Source organism: Nerophis ophidion, linkage group LG26 (genome assembly GCF_033978795.1).
Source record: "Nerophis ophidion isolate RoL-2023_Sa linkage group LG26, RoL_Noph_v1.0, whole genome shotgun sequence".
In the NCBI taxonomy this organism is placed as follows: domain Eukaryota; kingdom Metazoa; phylum Chordata; class Actinopteri; order Syngnathiformes; family Syngnathidae; genus Nerophis; species Nerophis ophidion.
The window spans coordinates 15,044,865-15,063,687 of record NC_084636.1 but is presented as its reverse complement, the minus strand read 5'-3'; the positions used below and the strand labels follow the sequence as shown (position 1 = coordinate 15,063,687).

Below are 18,823 nucleotides of genomic sequence, written 5' to 3'. Positions count from 1 at the left end.
CAAATCGTCAACTACAGTGGCAGGCCCTCGCAAAGCATTTTGGGTAAAGCTTTACCATATATGGATAATCCGCTGACATCAATTAAACAGTTGTCCTGCAGTCCACATGTATTGCTTATGTGTGACTGCCATCTACTGGTCACACTTATCATGACACCATGTACCAAATAAAATTTGTTTCAAGGTCAGTAAGCACAACTAGAATAATTTCGTAGATTAGGCATACCAGGTTATAAAGTACACTGTTGATTTTTGAGAAAATGATAGAATTTTAAGTATGCCTTAAAAGTCCGTAAAATACGGTGAATATAATTTTCCAACTATTAATTGTATCTGCTGTTGTAGCTTTTTAAATCCAGTAAATGTTGGATAACCGTTATGAAATACTAACACAGTATCAGTGCAGTGTCAATGCAAGTCTTGAGTAGAGATGTCCGATAATGTCTTTTTTGCCGATATTGTCCAACTCTTAATTACCGATACTGATATCAACCGATACCGATATATACAGTCATGGAATTAACACATTATTATGCCTAATTTTGTTGTGGTGCCCTGCTGGATGCATTAAAAAATGTAACAAGGTTCTCCAAAATAAATCAACTCAAGATATGGAAAAAAAATGCCAACATGACACTGCCATATTTATTATTGAAGTCACAAAGTGAATTATTTTTTTCAACATGCCTCAAAACAGCAGCTTGGAATTTGGGACATGCTCTCCCTGTGAGAGCATGGGGAGAGAGGTTGAGTTGGGCGGGGTTGGGGTGTGTGTGTGTGTGGGGGGGGGGGGGTGTATATTGTAGCGTCCCGGAAGAGTTAGTGCTGCAAGGGATTTTGTTCTGTATGTTCTCCCAAAATGTGTTTGTCATTCTTGTTTGGTGTGGGTTCACAGTGTGGCGCATATTTGCAACAGTGTTAAAGTTGTTTTACGGCCACTCTCAGTGTGACCTGTATGGCTTTTGACCAAGTATGCCTTGCATTCATGTGTGAGTGAAAAGCCGTAGCTATTACGTGACTGGGCCGGCATGCAAAGGCAGTTTCTTCGAGGTTTATTGGCACTTTGTACTTCTCCCTACGTACGTGTACACAGTGGCGTTTAAAAAGTAATACATTTTACTTTTTGAAACCGATACCAATAATTTCCGATATTACATTTTAAGCATTTATCGTCCGATAATGTCGGCAATCCTATCGGACATCTCTAGTCTTGAGTGTGCCACACGCTCAATGTGGCGTCATTTACCCAGCACTATCTTTGTGTCTCAATTTTAATGTCAACCAGGACTTGATGTTTACTACTACTTATAAAAATAGGGATCCTTGCCAGGATGTGCGTTTAGATCAGGGGATGTCACCGTGTTCTGTGAAGCCCTTGAGGCACTTGTGATGAAGGGCAATGTAGATAAATTCCGATTGATTGAAGGATTTAACGGGTTCCACTGTTCGACTAAATTTTGTGGTATAAAGCGATATTTCTACTGTGCATTGCAACGCATGAAGCCTCCTTTGTTTTGTCATCAGCTAACGTCATGACCCCTTAGGTAAACCTCGCGGTCGCCAGCCCAAGATACCCAAGCACGCGGTGGATAGCGGCGGCGTCATCAACATCAGCGACGACAGCAGCACTGATTCTGACGGCATGGACACAGATTCAAACTCCTCGCCGGACTCGCTGCTGGACAATGACGATGTCATCTTTGTCAACCACACTAGCTGCCAGACTGGTTAGTAGTTTTTGTTGCTAAGTTTTGTTGTTGCACATCAACATGGCTGACAATTGTCCTTGTGCATCTCCAGTCAGGATAGAGGAGATGAAGCAGAGTCTCCTCAACAAGATAGCACAGCTGGGAAAAGAACTACCTCTAAATACCCTGGACGAACTTATTGATAAGTTTGGGGGGCCGGACAAAGTGTCAGAGGTGCAAGTCTGAAACATACAGCAACATTTAAATTTTCTGATCAAGTAAATGCGAATGCCTTTTCCAATTTGCATCAGATGACGGGTCGTAAGGGTCGTGTGGTGCGGCGCCCTGACGGCAGTGTCCGGTACGAGTCGCGTGCCGAGCAGGGTCTCACCATCGATCACATCAACATCAAAGAGAAAGATCGCTTCATGGGCGCAGAGAAGGTGAGTAATTCCTGCTACTTTGCCCTTAAAAGACACCTCTTGTCCTGTGTTGCTGTTCTGTGTAAACAACACGGAATGGAGGTACGTAACTGAAGCAGCAATTTTGGAGGTAGTATCAGTGCCCAATAGAGCTTATAACTGCTTTCACAGTGATCATTAAATCTGAAAATGTTGCATCCAATTTACTGTGTCGCTGCTCTGTGCAAAAAGCACACACACTGAGTAAGGTGACAACATAGCGGAGTGGCTGAAGAGATAGGGTGAGGAGCTTAGTCCTCCGAGAGGAGCTCAGAGTACAGCCGCTGCTTCTTCACTTTGAGCGTAGCCAGTTAAGGTGTGTAAGACATCTCTTCCAGATGCCTCTAGAACCCTCCCTCAGCTGGGAGGAGGCCCAGACCTACTAGATTACGAGAAACAAATGTGTCTGGGGGCCGGTATATCTGATTTTTAGGAACACTAATACAAAACCTCACAATAATGTCTGATTGAAAGCTAAAAACTTTACGCCAGACCGCCTAAAAAGTTAAATTGAATTTTACGTTTTGTTTACTGGAGACACCAATAATGTACATGAAAATAAAGAATGTGGGATTTACAGTATGAACTATGAACGATAAAACACTGAATATTGACAACATATGAACATCACACCCCTTCTCGATTGACATATTTTTCAATGGAGCAAAAGGCATCGACTTAGATTACCATAATAACTAGTATATCATGCAAAAGCGCAGATTCCGACCATTGAAATACTTTGTATAGTTTAAAACTTACAGTAATTTGAAAACATCCCTGCACATCATAGGTAGCAAGGTGGAAGAGGGGTTTGTGCATGTGCCTCACTATACGAAGGTCCTAAGTAGTCCTGGGTTCAATCCTGCGCTCGGGATCTTTTTGTGCGGAGTTTGCATGTTCTCCCCGTGACTGCGTGGGTTCCCTCCGGGTACTCCGGCTTCCTCCCACCTCCAAAGACATGCACCTGGGGATAGGTTGATTGGCAACACTAAATTGGACCTAGTGTGTGAATGTGAGTGTGAATGTTGTCTGTCTATCTGTGTTGGCCCTGCAATGAGGTGGCGACTTGTCCAGGATGTACTCCGCCTTCCGCCCGAGTGCTGAGATAGGCTCCAGCACTCATCACAACCGCAGAAGGGAAGAAAATGGATGGATGGACAGCACATCATAAACGCAGCTAGTTTCCATTTTAAAGATCTAAAAAAAAATATTTGGGAATGTCCGGTGGGCCAGATTGAAAAGCTTAATGGGCTGTAATTTGCCCAGGTCTGTACGAGAGCATCCTCAGAGGATTATGTCTCGCAGTTGCAACTGGCCAAAGAAAACTGGAAAAAGAGGCCAGAGCCTGGGCTGTCCTACTGAGACAACCACCCACAGACAACAGCTACCTGGATAAGAAAATGGATGGATGGACTGATTAGGATGTCAGGGTTGACACCTAAATTTGCAGGATTCAAATGTGGTATCAAAGGCGTTTTGAGACTTTTATTAGTAGATTGCACTATACAGTTCATATTCAGTACAATTGACCACTAAATGGTAACACCCGAATAAGTTTTTCAACTTGTTTAAGTCGGGGTCCACGTTAATCAATTCATGGTAACGTAGGTTGTGCAGCGCCAGTGTGAAAGGATATCGAGACTCACTCTTGCTGTTTTAAAATTGAAAGCCATAATTGATATTCTATCCCTAAGTATTATAGACATATATCGAATTACAATTGTTGTAAGATGTTGCTGTATGAAAGTGCACGCCTACACAGAAATGTCTTCCTTTGTTGGGTTCACCTCAAACGGGGAACACCCTAATTTGCTTGCAGAGGCGTAACAGTGAAAGGTGTATTCTGCCATTCTGTATCAAGAGGGTGTTAAGTTTAGTCCCCGATTCGATTTTGTTGTGTTGAGTTTGTTGCTGTAGGAAACAATTACAAGTGAAACTAAAAAAAATGTGAATATCGTGCAAAGGTTTGTTTATTCCAGGAATTAGTTTTACAAGGTGAAAATAATATATGATATATGGCCTAATAGCATGCAACTCAGTATATTTTAAGCCTTATTTTTATTTAATAGTGAAGATTAAGGCTTACAGTTTATGAAACCCTTAAATTGAAAATCTCAGAAAATTTGGGGTTTTCAAAACTGTAAGCCGTGATCATCAAAATAAAAACAAATAAAGGCTTGACGTATGTGTTTATATCACATATTAGTTTCACAATTGAAGTTGTATTGCTGACATGAATGAACTCTTGCACAATATTCAAAATTGTTTGAGTTTCACCTGTAATTTAACATGCATGTGCAGTAATTATAAGGCACATCATGGTTTCACCGGGTGAAGTACACATAGTTCAGGCAATATCTTGCTTCACTGCATTTTTTTGAAAGCCAAAGAAATACAACAAAAACATTGGAGAATAACCCCGTAGGTTTCTAGCTTGTATGTGCTAGTTTCCTGGAAACCTTATTTTGTTAACGCAGGCAGGGTAGAGCAGCACTTTCATTGTGAAGACAGGAACTGTGCGGTTGGTCTTTACATATTTGACGGCAAGTGTTTGGCAATTGCCGGTCGATTTTTCTTCATACTAAGCTCACGCTAGCCAGCGGCCACCTCACAAGATTCGGTTGCCATGTGTGTCAATGAAGTTACGAATGTGACGTTATGGAGAAGCTTGATAGCAGGTTATTTTTACCGTATTTCCTTTGAATAATTAGCGCTTGCTTAGTATTACCGCCTAGTCAAACTTGTGACTTCACGAGTGACACTTCCCCTGTCATCATTTTCAAAATGAAGGAGGCTGATTTCAATACCGGTAATTTGAAATCGCATAAAGGAAAGAAGATTCAGAGCTATTTAGTATGATTTAAGGTCCAAGCTTACATCACACTCAAATTTTTACTGCATGCCTTTGGTAAGTGCCGGAGTGAGAAGAGGTTTTCAAATAATTAGCGCATGCTTACTTTTACTGCATGCCTTTGGTAAGCGCAGGAGTGAGAAGAGGTTTTAAATTAATTAGCGCCCCGGCGGCAATTCAAGGAAATAGGGTAGGTTTATTTTCTTAAAGCCTTGCAATCGACTTACACAATCGTCCGGTAGCTCGCGATCACTCCAATGGGCACCCCTGCTTTAGTCTTAGACTTAGACTTCCTTTTAATGTCATTAAAATGTGAACTTTACAGTACACATAAGAACAAAATTTTGTTGCATTAGCTCGTTGTAGTGCAGGATAAAAGAGCAGTAAGGTCTGTTGTCTGCTGGTTTACAGTCTTCTCGTACACAACATAATGCATTTTTTCTTTCATCTCCCCCAGCTGGTCGCCATCATCTCCGAGGCAGCCAGCTCTGGAATTTCCTTGCAGGCTGACAAGCGAGTGAGGAACCAGAAGCGCCGGGTACATATGACCTTGGAACTGCCCTGGAGTGCCGACAGGGCCATTCAGCAGTTTGGTAAGTTCTGACATTCTGCACATTTTCCTGCAATGCAGGGTATCATGGACAGTGGGAACTTTGAATTTTTAATTTAGAATTTCTCATGGCAGGGATCTCACACGTCCGCTATTTAGAGGAATTCCGCTAATCTTTAAGCAAAAGTAGTGGGGTTTTTTTTGTTTTTTTGTTATGCTACTGCTAAAACAATGCGTCGAGTTGCTTACGTCTCTTTTGGTCAGTGTCTGTTGCTTCCGTTGACATTTGGGAAGGCTATAAAACAAGATTGATTGGCAACACTAAATTGGCCCCTGTGTGTGAATGTGAGTGTGAATGTTGTCTGTCTATCTGTGTTGGCCCTGTGATGAGGTGGCGACTTGTCCAGGGAGTACCCTGCCTTCCGCCCAAATGCAGCTGAGCGACCCTGTAATGGACAAGCGGTAGAAAATGGATGGATGGATTGATAAAGCAAGATAACAAAAAGGCCAGCGGCCTTGCTGTGTTTTTGCTAGAAAATGTGTCCTAAACCTCTTTTTCAAAATAATCTTACTTATCTCATCGTATGGAATAAAACTTACTTTACCGATTATTTATTTATTTATTTTTATTGTGATTACTTATGGAGTATGTTGTGATTACATTGAGAACAGGAAGTGAACAAAAGTTTCAGCAACTGTTATGTAAAAGAAAAGGGGTAGGATTAAATAAGCTCTGCTTCTTCCTACTCCTTTTCGAACATGTTGAAAAGAGAAACTGGAAATTGTGATGTATGCTTGCATGTTCGAAATTAACTTAAACTCAACTCAACTCGACCCTTTGCATTTTTAGGTCCGTGTGAATGTTAGGCGTTAATATAGATTGTGTAGAATTGGTAAATATTGTGTAATGATTTTGTTCTGAAATAATACATACGTGTTCCGTGCAATTGCTCGTTCTGGCAAGCTCACGATTTTATCAACGTCATTGAAGAAAAATCTCCTCTGTAGGAGAGATAGCGTAACGGTGTCTCGGTTCGATGCCAGGATAAATCATTTTTCAAATTGATCAGGGTTAGAAGAATAAGTAAACGGATGCTTGCTTTCAGAATTAATTTTGAAGCACACAGATCAGGGGAACAGTCTTTGTGATCAATCAATCAATCAATCAATGTTTATTTATATAGCCCTAAATCACAAATATCTCAAAGGACTGTACAAACCATTACGACTACGACATCCTCGGAAGAACCCACAAAAGGGCAAGGAAAACTCACATCCAGTGAGCAGGGAGAATTCACATCCAGTGGGACGCCAGTGACAATGCTGACTATGAGAAACCTTGGAGAGGACCTCAAATGTGGGCAACATCCCCCCCCTCTAGTGATAGGAAAGTGATCAACTATGGTGCCCAAGGTTGGTTGTCATTGCAAAAATATTTAGAAAATAAAACAACAAACTGCCTGGTGAGTCATTTTCATAAGTAAGTAATAATACGGCATATTGCTTTTGACCAGTAGATACGTATTATGTCTAATGATTTTAATTATGATTTAAAATACTAAACCCACTGACTTGTATGAGATGTACTTCTGCATGGCCAAAGTTGCTTAAAAAGCACTATAAAGTATAATCATGAGGTGGCGACTTGTCCAGGGTGTACCCCACTTACCGCCCGAATGCAGCAGAGATAGGCTCCAGCAACCCCAAAAGGGACAAGCGGTAGCAAATGGATGGATAGATTTTACGATCAGATGTGTCTACATTAATAATAATAACTTAGATTTATATTGTGCTTTTCTAAACACTCAAAGCACTCACAGCGTTGTGGGACTCAACATTCATTCACACCTGGTGGTGGTAAGCTACATCAGTAGCCACAGCTGCCCTTGGGTAGACTGACGGAAGCGTGGCTGCCAGTTTGCGCCAACAACTAAAAAAAATCACTATTTTTTGATCTGGAAATGTTTGCCTATGCATTTTGATGGTGTGGACGTGTGGCACCGAATGGAGATGTTGACATGTGGAGTAATAACTCTTCATTCTACAGCAGGTGAATTTTCAAATGATTAGCAGTAATGCTACTTTTTATAGCAACGCTTTTGCCCCACACATGACAAATTACGGTCGTCTGTTCGACATCTTCCCATTTGAAACCAAATTACCGCCAGACGATGGACCCCCTGCTGTTTTTCTTGGGAATTAATTATTCCTTCATTTGTTATCAGATTCGCACCTTCTTTCGAGCCGTGCGAGTGGTAATACGATCTCAGCATTAGCATCACAGCTAACGTTACTCATGCTGCTACCTCTCTTCTCGAGGAGGCCGTATACGTATGTGACGAATGACGTGACAGTATGTGACGTATATAAGGATGTTCGTTTACTGTCTGTGAGAAGGAGAGACAGGAAAGAGCAAGGAGAGCCTGTTGTGTAATGCCAGCAGCTAAAAGTAACTGCGTGAGAACGTATACTCGAATATCACGATATAGTCATTTTCTATATCGCACAGAGACAAGCCCGCAATATATCAAGTTTATCGATATATCGCCCAGCCCTACTTCAAATTTATATTTTTATACATGTAACCTAAACCTAGGGCTATTTTCTTTTAATTAAATGCCCCCTGAACTACCAAAAGGGCCCCATTTTTCAATGCTAATTTTATTTTATCTAACTAGGATCTCTGTCATGGGCGCTTCTTTTAATTAGTCAAATGGAACGTTCCTCCCCTTTCCCCTTGAGAATCATTTTCTATGTTTATGTTGAATGTATCCTTATGAGTCTCTTATGATTTCATTACGTTAACAGCTCAATTAATTATTTCCATTAGCAGCACTTTTGTCCGTGTGCTTGCCTGGAACAAATAGCGAGCTTGTTGAAGAAAATAGATCTTTGTCTGGTGTAATGTCATCTGATGATGCTGATTTTATCATGTCACCACCCTACTATTGCCATCCGCTCTCATCCTTCATTATCATCGTGTCTGCTAAAGCCTGAAGCAGCTGCTTGTTAAAAACAGTCGGTGAGTCACCTCGTGCCTAACAGAATGTTGGGTTAACTGGAAATCATGTTGCAATTATTTGAATCCCAATGAGCCCTTTTCCACCAAAAAGGTCAGGACGTTTTGAGGTCTTGGAACCTTTAATTTCTGTAGACCTGCGTGGTTTGTGTTTCCACCACATTTTCACAGTTCAGGGCAGATTATACAATTCACGCTGATGACGTTTTATACCAGTTTAAATAAACACAAAATACTGTTATGTATTTTACTCAAGTGTAAGTAAATAAAACACGTTCTAACAAAATAAAAAACTATATGATTTTATAACAAAGTGTTCAGAATTTTACTTACAAAGACAGGCTTTTGTCCAGTTTCCAACAGTCATAATTGTCCTCTCAGTAAACGATGACTTCATGAAAGTCAGGCGAGTCCTTATGATTAATTTCCGCTGTAAATAACGATATATAAATAATAAACGTCAGTGTTTATATCACAACAACAAAACAAATACATCCAATTTAGCGTTGGCCTGTTAGCATTAGCATTCGGTCACTCTGGTTGAGGCTAATAAGTACACAAATACAGACTGACCATACGTCCTCTTTTCCCCGGACATGTCCTTTTTTATGGGCCTGTCCGGGCGGGGTTTCTTAAATTCCTCAAATGTCCGGCGTTTTGAGTCAGGGTTGAGTGTATTTTCAATGTTAGTACAGAGTTAAGAAGGGGTTGAAGAAAACAAAACAAATTGTGAAGGTGTGCTCACCAGCAGAATTAGTGAGGGAGGGACAGAGAGAGCGAGATAGTGGAATGGTTGTTAATCAAGGCATACTTGGTCAACAGCCATACAGGTCACACTGAGGGTGGCCGTATAAACAACTTTAACATTGTTACAAATATGCGCCACACTATAAACCCACACCAAACAAGAATGACAAACACATTTCGGGACAACATCCGCACCGTGACACAACATAAACACAACAGAACAAATACTCAGAACCCCTTGCAGCACTAAGTCTTCCGGGACGCTAAAATATACACACAATGCATACGTTTATCATTTGTTTTCAAAACGCTTACAAAAAAGTGGGACCCCAAAAATTTACTGTGGGACCCCATTTTTATGACTTGATGGGGTCCATGGGACTGCTGTCAACAGAGGAGGGAAAATGTTTTATTTAAATAAATATATTATTTGTAAAGTAAGTTTAAGTATCATTGGCAAATTTTCACCTAGTCTCGGCCTTGGCGTGCTGCCCACCTCGGCACGCATATATGTGTCCTCTTTTTGGGATTTCAGAATATGGTCAGCCTACACAAATAGCGTGTCACTGACCACTTTTATCCCATAAAAGAAAGTAAATTGTTAATATTTGTTGTTAATATTTTCATTTTACTCGTTTACTGCTTCCACTATTTCACATGTATTTTCAGACGTTGCAGTCCCAGTGAACATTTGGAGTTGCTGCTTCAAAGACCAACTGAATACTTTAAATTCCTCTGCAATTACGTTTGAAACAGTTCGTCCACTTTGCGTAGATTCACGTACCAAAACTTACTTTGTAAAAACCTGCTGAGCCAACTGTGTTCAACCAATTAGGATTCGACAGCACATCCCGCCTCTCAAAAGTTCTTTCGAAACTTTGCAAAGTTCCACTTCGCTATCAGGGACTAAATGGTGCATTCCATTAACATCAGAATTTGGAAGACGGAGGGAGTGACGTCACAGCCAACTTATGTGTGTGTTGAATTTACCAGGTCGGATTCAAGTTGACTGCAGTATGATAATTCTATGTGTCTACATTTAAACAATTGTTTTTATACTGCATTAATATATGTTCATTTTAAACTTTCATGCAGAGAGGGAAATCACAACTAAGTCAATTGACCAAAACTGTATTTATTAAACAATTATTAAGCAGTGGCACAAACATTCATGTCATTTCCAAAAAAAAAAGTGCAAGATTGTCAGAGACATTTTAAAACAAGCTATTAGTGCACTTTTGTGCATGATGTCACTAAGATGACATATCAAAACAACACTAAATTAAAGTGAACGCCACTGCAATAGTTAAAAACAAATAAAGTGCACTTTAGTGCATGATATCACACAAGATATTTCAATACCTGTCACATAAAAATGAGCTGCATATCAAATAGTATATGTCCTATGGTGTTAATGTGGAAATAGTTGCTTCAGCATTTTGTGGGTGTGGCACCTACAAATTAGCAGTGCTGCTCCTTTTTGTAGCAACGCTTCAGTCACATAAATGTTCAACATATTCCCGCTTGAAGCCAAACCACCGCCAGACGATCCACCCCGTGCTTTTTTTCTCGGGAATTAATTCTTCCTTCATTTTTTACCAGATTTGCACCTTCTCTCTCTCATATTACCACTCTCACCGCACCGCTAGCATCACAGCTAGTGTTACCCATGTCGCTACCTCTCTGCTCGGGGAGGGCGTGTGATGTTGCAAGCGTGACATATGTAAGAAGTTGCGCTTGTTTTACGTTTTTGAGAAGGACGGACAAGAAAGAGGGAGAAACGCATGCAGTTTAATGCCCGCAGTTAAAAGCAACTGCGTGAGAACATTTACTCGAATATCACGATATAGTCATTTTGTATATCGCACAGAGACAAACCAGCAATATATCGATATATCGCCCAGCCCTAGGTACTATTGTATTGTTTGTGTACAGGAGTTTTTCTTGTTTTTGTCTGTATGATATTGTTCTTGTATTATATTGTTTATGTTAAATGTGGAATGAGTGAGAGGAGTCGGGATATTATAAGCATCTGCTTCATCCAGCCCCTTTTCAAGCCTTGCACAAATGTCAAGATGTAAAAAAAAAAAATTTGTTGTTGTACTGTGCAGGTTTGAAATAAATACTTTAATTAAATTCATACTACCATATATAAACATTTAATAATACGTTGCATATGACTGTTTTATTGTGACAAAAATAGTCAGAAGCTTATATTAGTGTTTATAATAACAGCAGCCATCTTTGAAGGAGGACTCTCCGACTTTCCGATTGGGAAATCTTTGGAGTGCGTTCCAGCTGACTAGGTATTTGGAAATCATGACTAAATGGGCCCTAGTGTGTGAATGTGAGTGTGAATGTTGTCTGTTTATCTGTGTTGGCCCTGTGATGAGGTGTCGACTTGTCCAGGGTGCACCCCCCGAATGCAGCTGAGATAGGCCTCAGCACCCCCCGCGACCCCTAAAGGAACAAGCGGTAGAAAACGGATGGATGGATGGACTTCCAAGTACTGGGGTTGGCAACACGCGGCCCTAGATGAGGCTCTTTAGCGCCGCCCTAGTGGCTCCTTGGAGCTTTTTCAAAAATGTATAAAAATATATTTTTTGCTTTTAATATGATTTCTGTGGGTGGAGAAACATGACACAAACCTCCCTAATTGTGAAAAATCCCATTGTTTACTATAAACATGCTTCACTGATGGATATTTGGCGAACACCGTTTTCTCCTGCTAATTTTGTTTGTCCTTGAACGCACCATAGTTTGTATACATGTACAACTTTCTCAGGCGTGTTTTTATGAGCACCTTCTTTCTCATTTCCAACAAACTTTTTATCTTGTGCTTGAATGCACGAAGTGAGCTTTGTTGATGTTATTGACTTGTTGAAGTGCTAATTATGCATATTTGATCAGTGCATGACCACAAGCTAATCAATGCTAACATGCTATTTAAGCTGCAGGTACATTTTGGATCATTATGCCTCGTTTGTAGCTATATTTCAGCTCATTGAATTCCCATTACTTATGTTCTCTGTGTATTTAATTTATTTTTGCATGTCCCTTCTGAGAAGCCTGCATTTTATTAATGTTTTCCAATTATGTAAAAATGTGTAGAAAAAATATTAAATGTCAACATTCAGCCTGCAACACAGTTATTTTGATAGTAGGCTAATATAGCAAATAGAGACGCTTACATCATTTGTTGCTTTCATTATAACACTTATATAAGGTAAAAATTTTTGCAGCTGTAGACAGATTTTTTTTTCATAGTTTTGGTCCAATATGGCTCTTAACATTTTGGGTTGTGGACCCCTGTCTTAGTACAACTGAAACACACCATAAAATAGTTCCTGTGGAACTTTATTTACCTTGGAAGTTTTTAGTGGAAACATAGAGACGGTTTTTCATTTAAGTTGGAAAGTTCCTGTGGTGGAAAAGGTCCTAATAAGTTTTTTGGTTTCATGTTTTTCCAGGCCGTACCCATCGGTCCAATCAAGTGACGGCTCCAGAGTACATATTCCTCATCTCGGAGCTTGCTGGGGAGAGACGTTTTGCCTCTATTGTGGCAAAGAGACTAGAGAGCCTGGTAAATATAACTAGTGTGTGCGTGTGCATGTGCATGATACACTGATGTGCTACCTTGCCATTTTTTCACTCTTTCTGTCAAGTGTGTCATGGATGTGCGTGTGCATGTGCATGATACACTGATGTGCTACCTTGCCATTTTTTCACTCTTTCTGTCAAGTGTGTCATGGAAAAATCCAACTCTTTTTCCATGTTATCTTCATTGAGTCTACTGTTGAGAGCAAAATTGTTTACTTTTGTTTGTTACTGTCATCTTGTCGCCTGTCTTTCCTGTTTTTTTCCTGCATTTTCCACCATCTTTTTTAAATTGAACCGAAAGGGTAGTCAACCTCTTTTCCTTCTATATTTCACAACCCCATGGTCACTTGCCATGTTCATATCCATTGCACTAGCTCAGTGATTCTCAAACTGTGGTACTGGGCTCCATCTCGTGGTACGCCAAAGACTCACTTGGATAGATTAAAGTTCAGTGTTTTATTTCCATATTTTCAAACACAGCGTTACTGTTCAAACTGTGTGTAATGTTAGAGTGCACAAAAATATTAAACATACCGTATTGTCCGGATCACAGGGTGAACTGCCGATGAGCGGGTCTCGTCAGGTCTATTTTCATACAAAAGGCGCACCGGATTATAGGGCGCATTAAAGGGGTCATATTTTTTTTGTTTGTTTCAAAATATAAAGCACTTCCTTGTGGTCTACATAACATGTAATGGTGGTTCTTTGGTCAAAATGTTGCGTAGAGTATATTTTACAGATCATCTCCAAGCCGCTTTCTGACAGTCGCTTCAAAATGCGCGTTTTGTGGGCGGTCTTATTAATGTGGCTCACCTTCGACTTCTCCCCGCCATCTTTGTTGTAGCGGTGTAGCGTGCAAGGACGAGAGTGAAGGAAGTGTCAAAAGATGGAGCTAACTGTTTTAATGACATTCAGACTTTACTTAAATCAATAACGGCGCAGCATCTCCTCATCCGTGGCTCACTAGTGCAACAACGACGAAATGTGTCCCATAAAAAAAAAACTCTCTAATAACTAAAGTTGCTTGGGTGAATAATGTAAACTCACTACACGGGTATGTTTTAGCGCTTTCATGCGAGTTTACTGACAGATATAAGTAAGAACTTTACACTACTTTGTATAAGAAAAGGCAACAGCGGAAGATGAATGTCCCATAACAAGGAGATAGAGAAAAAGAAGAAGCTTATCGACTACGGTGTCTGTACGGACCACAATCGTGGACGCACGCATATTTTCAGGACTTACGCAGATCCCAAATACAGATCAGCAGGTACCAGAAGATAAGAAAAGTTGCTTTTGCATTATGTTGCGAAACCAAACACCAGATAATATGTCTTACCTTTTACACTCACCATAATAATATGCACAGTACAATCCATCAAGCGGTGCGGCTTCATAGCTTACCAAAGTCGTACTAAAACATTTTGATGGGTTTTTGAGCGCCGTATGTAATGTTCTATATTTTCAGTGGGACAAAAAATGTTGGTGTTGTTTACTTGAGTCATATTGCAGTCTACACGTATCTCTTATGTGTGACTGCCATCTACTGGTCACACTTATCATTTCACCATGTATAAAATAAAATAGCTTCGAGGTCGGTAAGCACAACCAGAATTATTCCGTATATTAGGCGCACCCGGTTGTAAGGCGCACTGTCGATTTTTGATACAAACCAAATACCATAGTACCAAATACGGTCTGTTATGGTAAATGTTGTGTATATTTAGGCCTTCTACGCGTTTGTATTTAAGTCTAGGTCACTATGTTGGCACTTGGAGAGCTAAGTGTTTTTTTTAAGTGGTTCTTGGTGAAAAAAAATAGAGAACCATTGCACTAGCTATTTATTTCCAAAGTGACACAGCATTGACAGAAAAGGGCAAAAGGGGGTGGAGGTATATGTTTGTATGCAAGGATAGGCCTTTCCAGGAAGCCACAATCCGTGTTTGCCAAACGTGTTCGGTAATTCCATGGGTCACACAGTCCAGCATTGCTCGCTGGCCTGCCTGCTCTGTCCATTAAGTGTTTATTTACTTGTAGCATTTGAACTCATCACTTACTGCCTTTGCATCCTGGCGGACTTCAGATCTGCAGTGAAAACATATCCGCTAGTTGTCTATGTGGGCAGACAATATCCGTCTGGTACTGTCGACTGCTTTCACAACATTCCACCTTCCACCGCCCACACGTTTGTATGTGGAAGGGAAAACAGGCAAAAAAAGGGCCTGCGGTCACACTTTAACTGGGTTCTTATTTCTGTGGGTGCAAAACAACTGAATGCAAATTTTTGGTGTGTTTTAATGAGTTTTTCAAAGATCATTTTCAGGGATTAAATTAAGACTTCAATGTTCCTTCTGCATGGCCACAATAATGTTTTAAATTATTAAAAAAATATTACAATTTAACTTCTCTGAAAAATATGACAGGGCTGTTTATATCTACTATTCATCTTTTTGTGTAGTAGTTTGAAGAAGGAACTGCTATTTATTTGTGTGGTGGGTTGGGGGAGCAGGGGGAGATGATGTCATTTTCTACTTTGCAAAATTGGCAATGAGGCGTGTGCATGTAAATTTTATGGACACAGTGGGGGAGACAAAAAGTGATTTGAAAAACAAACAAACGTGAAAATATACAGTACAGGCCAGAAGTTTGGACACATCTTCTCATTCAATGTGTTTTCGACTTTGACTTCGACTTCCTTTTTATTGTCATTCAAATTTGAACTTTACAGTACAAATAAGAACAAAATTTCGTTGCATTAGCTCTTGGTAGTGCAGGATAAAAAAAAAAGCAATAAGGTGCAGATAGAAATAAATAGATTACTGTACAGATAAATACATTGCACTTTTTCACATGCGTCCATGTTTATGGATGTATGTTATATTGTCTTTTTTATTCCAGGGAGTTAATCCATTTTGGGGGGAGTTGAGGGGATAATTTAATTATGATGCGTTCAAGAGTCTTACGGCCTGAGGGAAGAAGCTGTTACAGAACCTGGAGGTTCTGCTACTTAGGCTGCGGAACCTCTTCCTAGAGTCCAGCAGTGAAAACAGTCCTTGGTGGGAGTGGGAGGAGTCTTTGCAGATTTTATGAGCCCTGGTCAGGCAGCGGCTTTTTGCGATCTCCTGGATAGGAGGAAGAGGAGTCCTGATAATCTTTTCTGCCGTCCTTACCACTCAATGGAGAGACTTCCAGTCTGAGGCATTGCAGGCTCCAGTCCAGACAGAGATGCTGTTGGTCATTAGGCTCTCTATAGTGCCTCTGTAGAATGTGGTGAGAATGGGGGGAAATGAGCTGTGCTCTTTTCATCCGACGCAAAAAGTACATGCTCTGCTGAGCTCTTTTTACAAGAGCTCCGGTGTGTAGGGACCAGGTTATATTGTCAGTGATCTGCACCCCCAGGAACTTGGTGCTGCTCACCATCTCCACCGCTGTGCTGTTGATGAAGAGTGGAGCGTGGCTGGACTGGTGCCTCCTGAAGTCAACATTGATCTTCTTGGTCTTGTCGACGTTCAGGACCTAGTTGTTGGTTCTGCACCAGTCAACCAGATGTTTCACCTTCTTTCTTGTTGTCCATGTCGTTATTGTCACGGATGAGGCCCACTACTGTCGTGTCATCCTCATACTTCACAATGTGGTTAGTAGTGGACCTGGCGCAGCAGTCATGGGTCATCAATGTGAACAGCAGCGGACTCAGGACGCAGCCCTGGGGGGAACCGGTGCTCAGGGAGATGGCACTGGAGGTGTTGTTGCCCACTCCCAGATTGGAGTCTGTCATAACAATTTTAGATTGTCACTGAAGGCATCAAAACCATAACAACTATGAAGGGAAAACCATTTCAGGTGACTACCTCTTGAAGCTCATCGAGAGAATGCCAAGAGTGTGCAAAGCAGTAATCGGAGCAAAGGGTGGCTATTTTGAAGAAACTAGAATATACAACATATTTTCAGTTATTTCACTTTTTTTTTGTTAAGTACATAGCTCCACATCATGGTTTTGATGCCTTCAGTGACAATATACAATGTAAATAGTCATGAAAATAAAGAAAACCCTTTGAATGAGAAAGTATGTCCAAACTTTGGGCCTGTACTGTATATGGCAGGGGTAGGGAACCTATGGCTCTAGAGCCAGATGTGGCCCTTTAGATGACTGCACCTGGCTCTCAGATAAATCTTAGCTGACATTGCTCAACACGGTAAGTAATGAAAAATTCGGCTGGTAATCACAGTGTTAAAAAAAACGTTCAAAATATAAAACATTTTCATGCATTTTTATACCATCCATCCGTTTTTTTCTGCACCTGTTCAAGAAGTCGCATTAATGGTATGAAGTATTTTATTTATTGTTGGTTAGTTTCAGAATAACATTATTATTAGAAAAAGAATAAGAGACTTAGTATACTCTAAAAATGTTGTTCTTACTTAAAAATGCACACATTTAGTTATATTCAGTGTTAAAAAAAATAGTAAATGACTCTCACGGAAATTATTTTTAAAATATTTGGCTTGTATGGCTCTCTCAGCCAAAATGGTTCCCAACCCCTGGTATATGGTATTAAGGCTTTCTAAGTTAACGCGTTAACGCATGTGATTAATCAAAATAAATATTGCAATAATAATGTATAAATGGAAATTACAACACATATTTACTTTGACCTGCACATGCTCCTTTACCTTAACAGTGTAAGGCTACCTGAATGGCGGCGGTGGTTGCTATACGGTTAGTGATCAGATCAAAGAATACGCCAGTGCAAAGATGAGGGAGAAAAAATCGACTAGTCTGCTCAGTGGAAAATTTTGCTTCATTTCACCCCAAGGGGACATCAGATTCGAGTAAATCAGTCCAAAAAAATGTGTATCACATTTTCACAATAAAATTACATTTGTGTGAAAATGTTTTTTTTTTTTTTTAAAGTTCATTGAAATTATGCAAGCCAGTAATTTGTGACAATGAATCAAAATTCAAACGTGATTAATTTGATTTAGAAATTATTATTTTGAAAGCAAATACAGGTCAAAAATGTTTCTGTCACAACCATGTAAATGTCTTTCAGTAGGTGAAGGACTCACATTAACACCCGCTGCTCAGTGAAAGGAGCATTGGTGTTTTCTTGTCAGTATCCAGTGAGATCAAGAGAGGCATTTGTCACTAGTTGCTTTTTTGAAAATTAATTTATGCAGTCCTCTGAATAGTCTAATACAGGGGTCTTCAGCGGTTTCCAGGCCAAGAACCCCTGAACTGATGTAGAGATGGAATGGGGACCCCTAAATGTATATCTTGTATACAATGTGTTTTGAATGGTCCTAAAAGTACCTTTATTCCACAATACTAAGATATTCAAAGAATACAGAATAGTTCCGCTAATCGTTAGCTTGCAGCTTGTGTCTTGAATGCTAAGATTGGTATATTAATACAGTATAATTGTTTATGAATGTTTTTATTTCAAATCTGCAAGGTACAGTGAACTGTTGTTTGCAAACCAATGTTAATGTGTGTTTAACGACATTTTAATTTATGGAAAAAAATGTAGGTGGAATATAAATAAATATATATTCAGAAAAGTTTCATTACCAGAAATTTCAAGGCTTCCCTGCAGTACCTCTTTGGACCCCCTAGAGCAGGCCTGGGCAATTATTTTGACTCGGGGGGCCAAATTTAGAGAAAAAAATGTGTCCGGGGGCCGGTGTATCTATTTTTAGGAAAACCAATACAAAACCTCACAATAAAGTCTGATTGAATGCTAAAAATGTTATGACAGACTGCCTTAAAAACTGAATGGATTTTTTTTTTCTATGAACGATAAAACCCTAGATATTGAGAACATATGAACGTCACATATTTTACAATCAAGCCAAATGCAACAAACAAAGCGAAATATGAACGTGAAGGGTAAAAAAAACAAAAAAAGA

The 18,823-nt window shown here is 40.0% G+C and overlaps 1 protein-coding gene across 5 annotated transcripts in view; it reads left to right on the top strand.

Annotated features, from left to right (window-relative positions):
- The window catches only part of sbno2b (strawberry notch homolog 2b), a 202,296-nt gene that overhangs the window by 157,972 nt on the left and 25,501 nt on the right, over positions 1-18,823 (top strand). For all 5 annotated transcript variants that reach the window (XM_061888715.1, XM_061888714.1, XM_061888719.1 and 2 more), the window contains 5 exons: positions 1,545-1,727; positions 1,801-1,922; positions 2,000-2,131; positions 5,458-5,593; positions 12,787-12,899. In XM_061888715.1, coding sequence (XP_061744699.1) covers positions 1,545-1,727; positions 1,801-1,922; positions 2,000-2,131; positions 5,458-5,593; positions 12,787-12,899 — 686 coding nt within the window. The remainder of the gene's footprint in view (positions 1-1,544; positions 1,728-1,800; positions 1,923-1,999; positions 2,132-5,457; positions 5,594-12,786; positions 12,900-18,823) is intronic.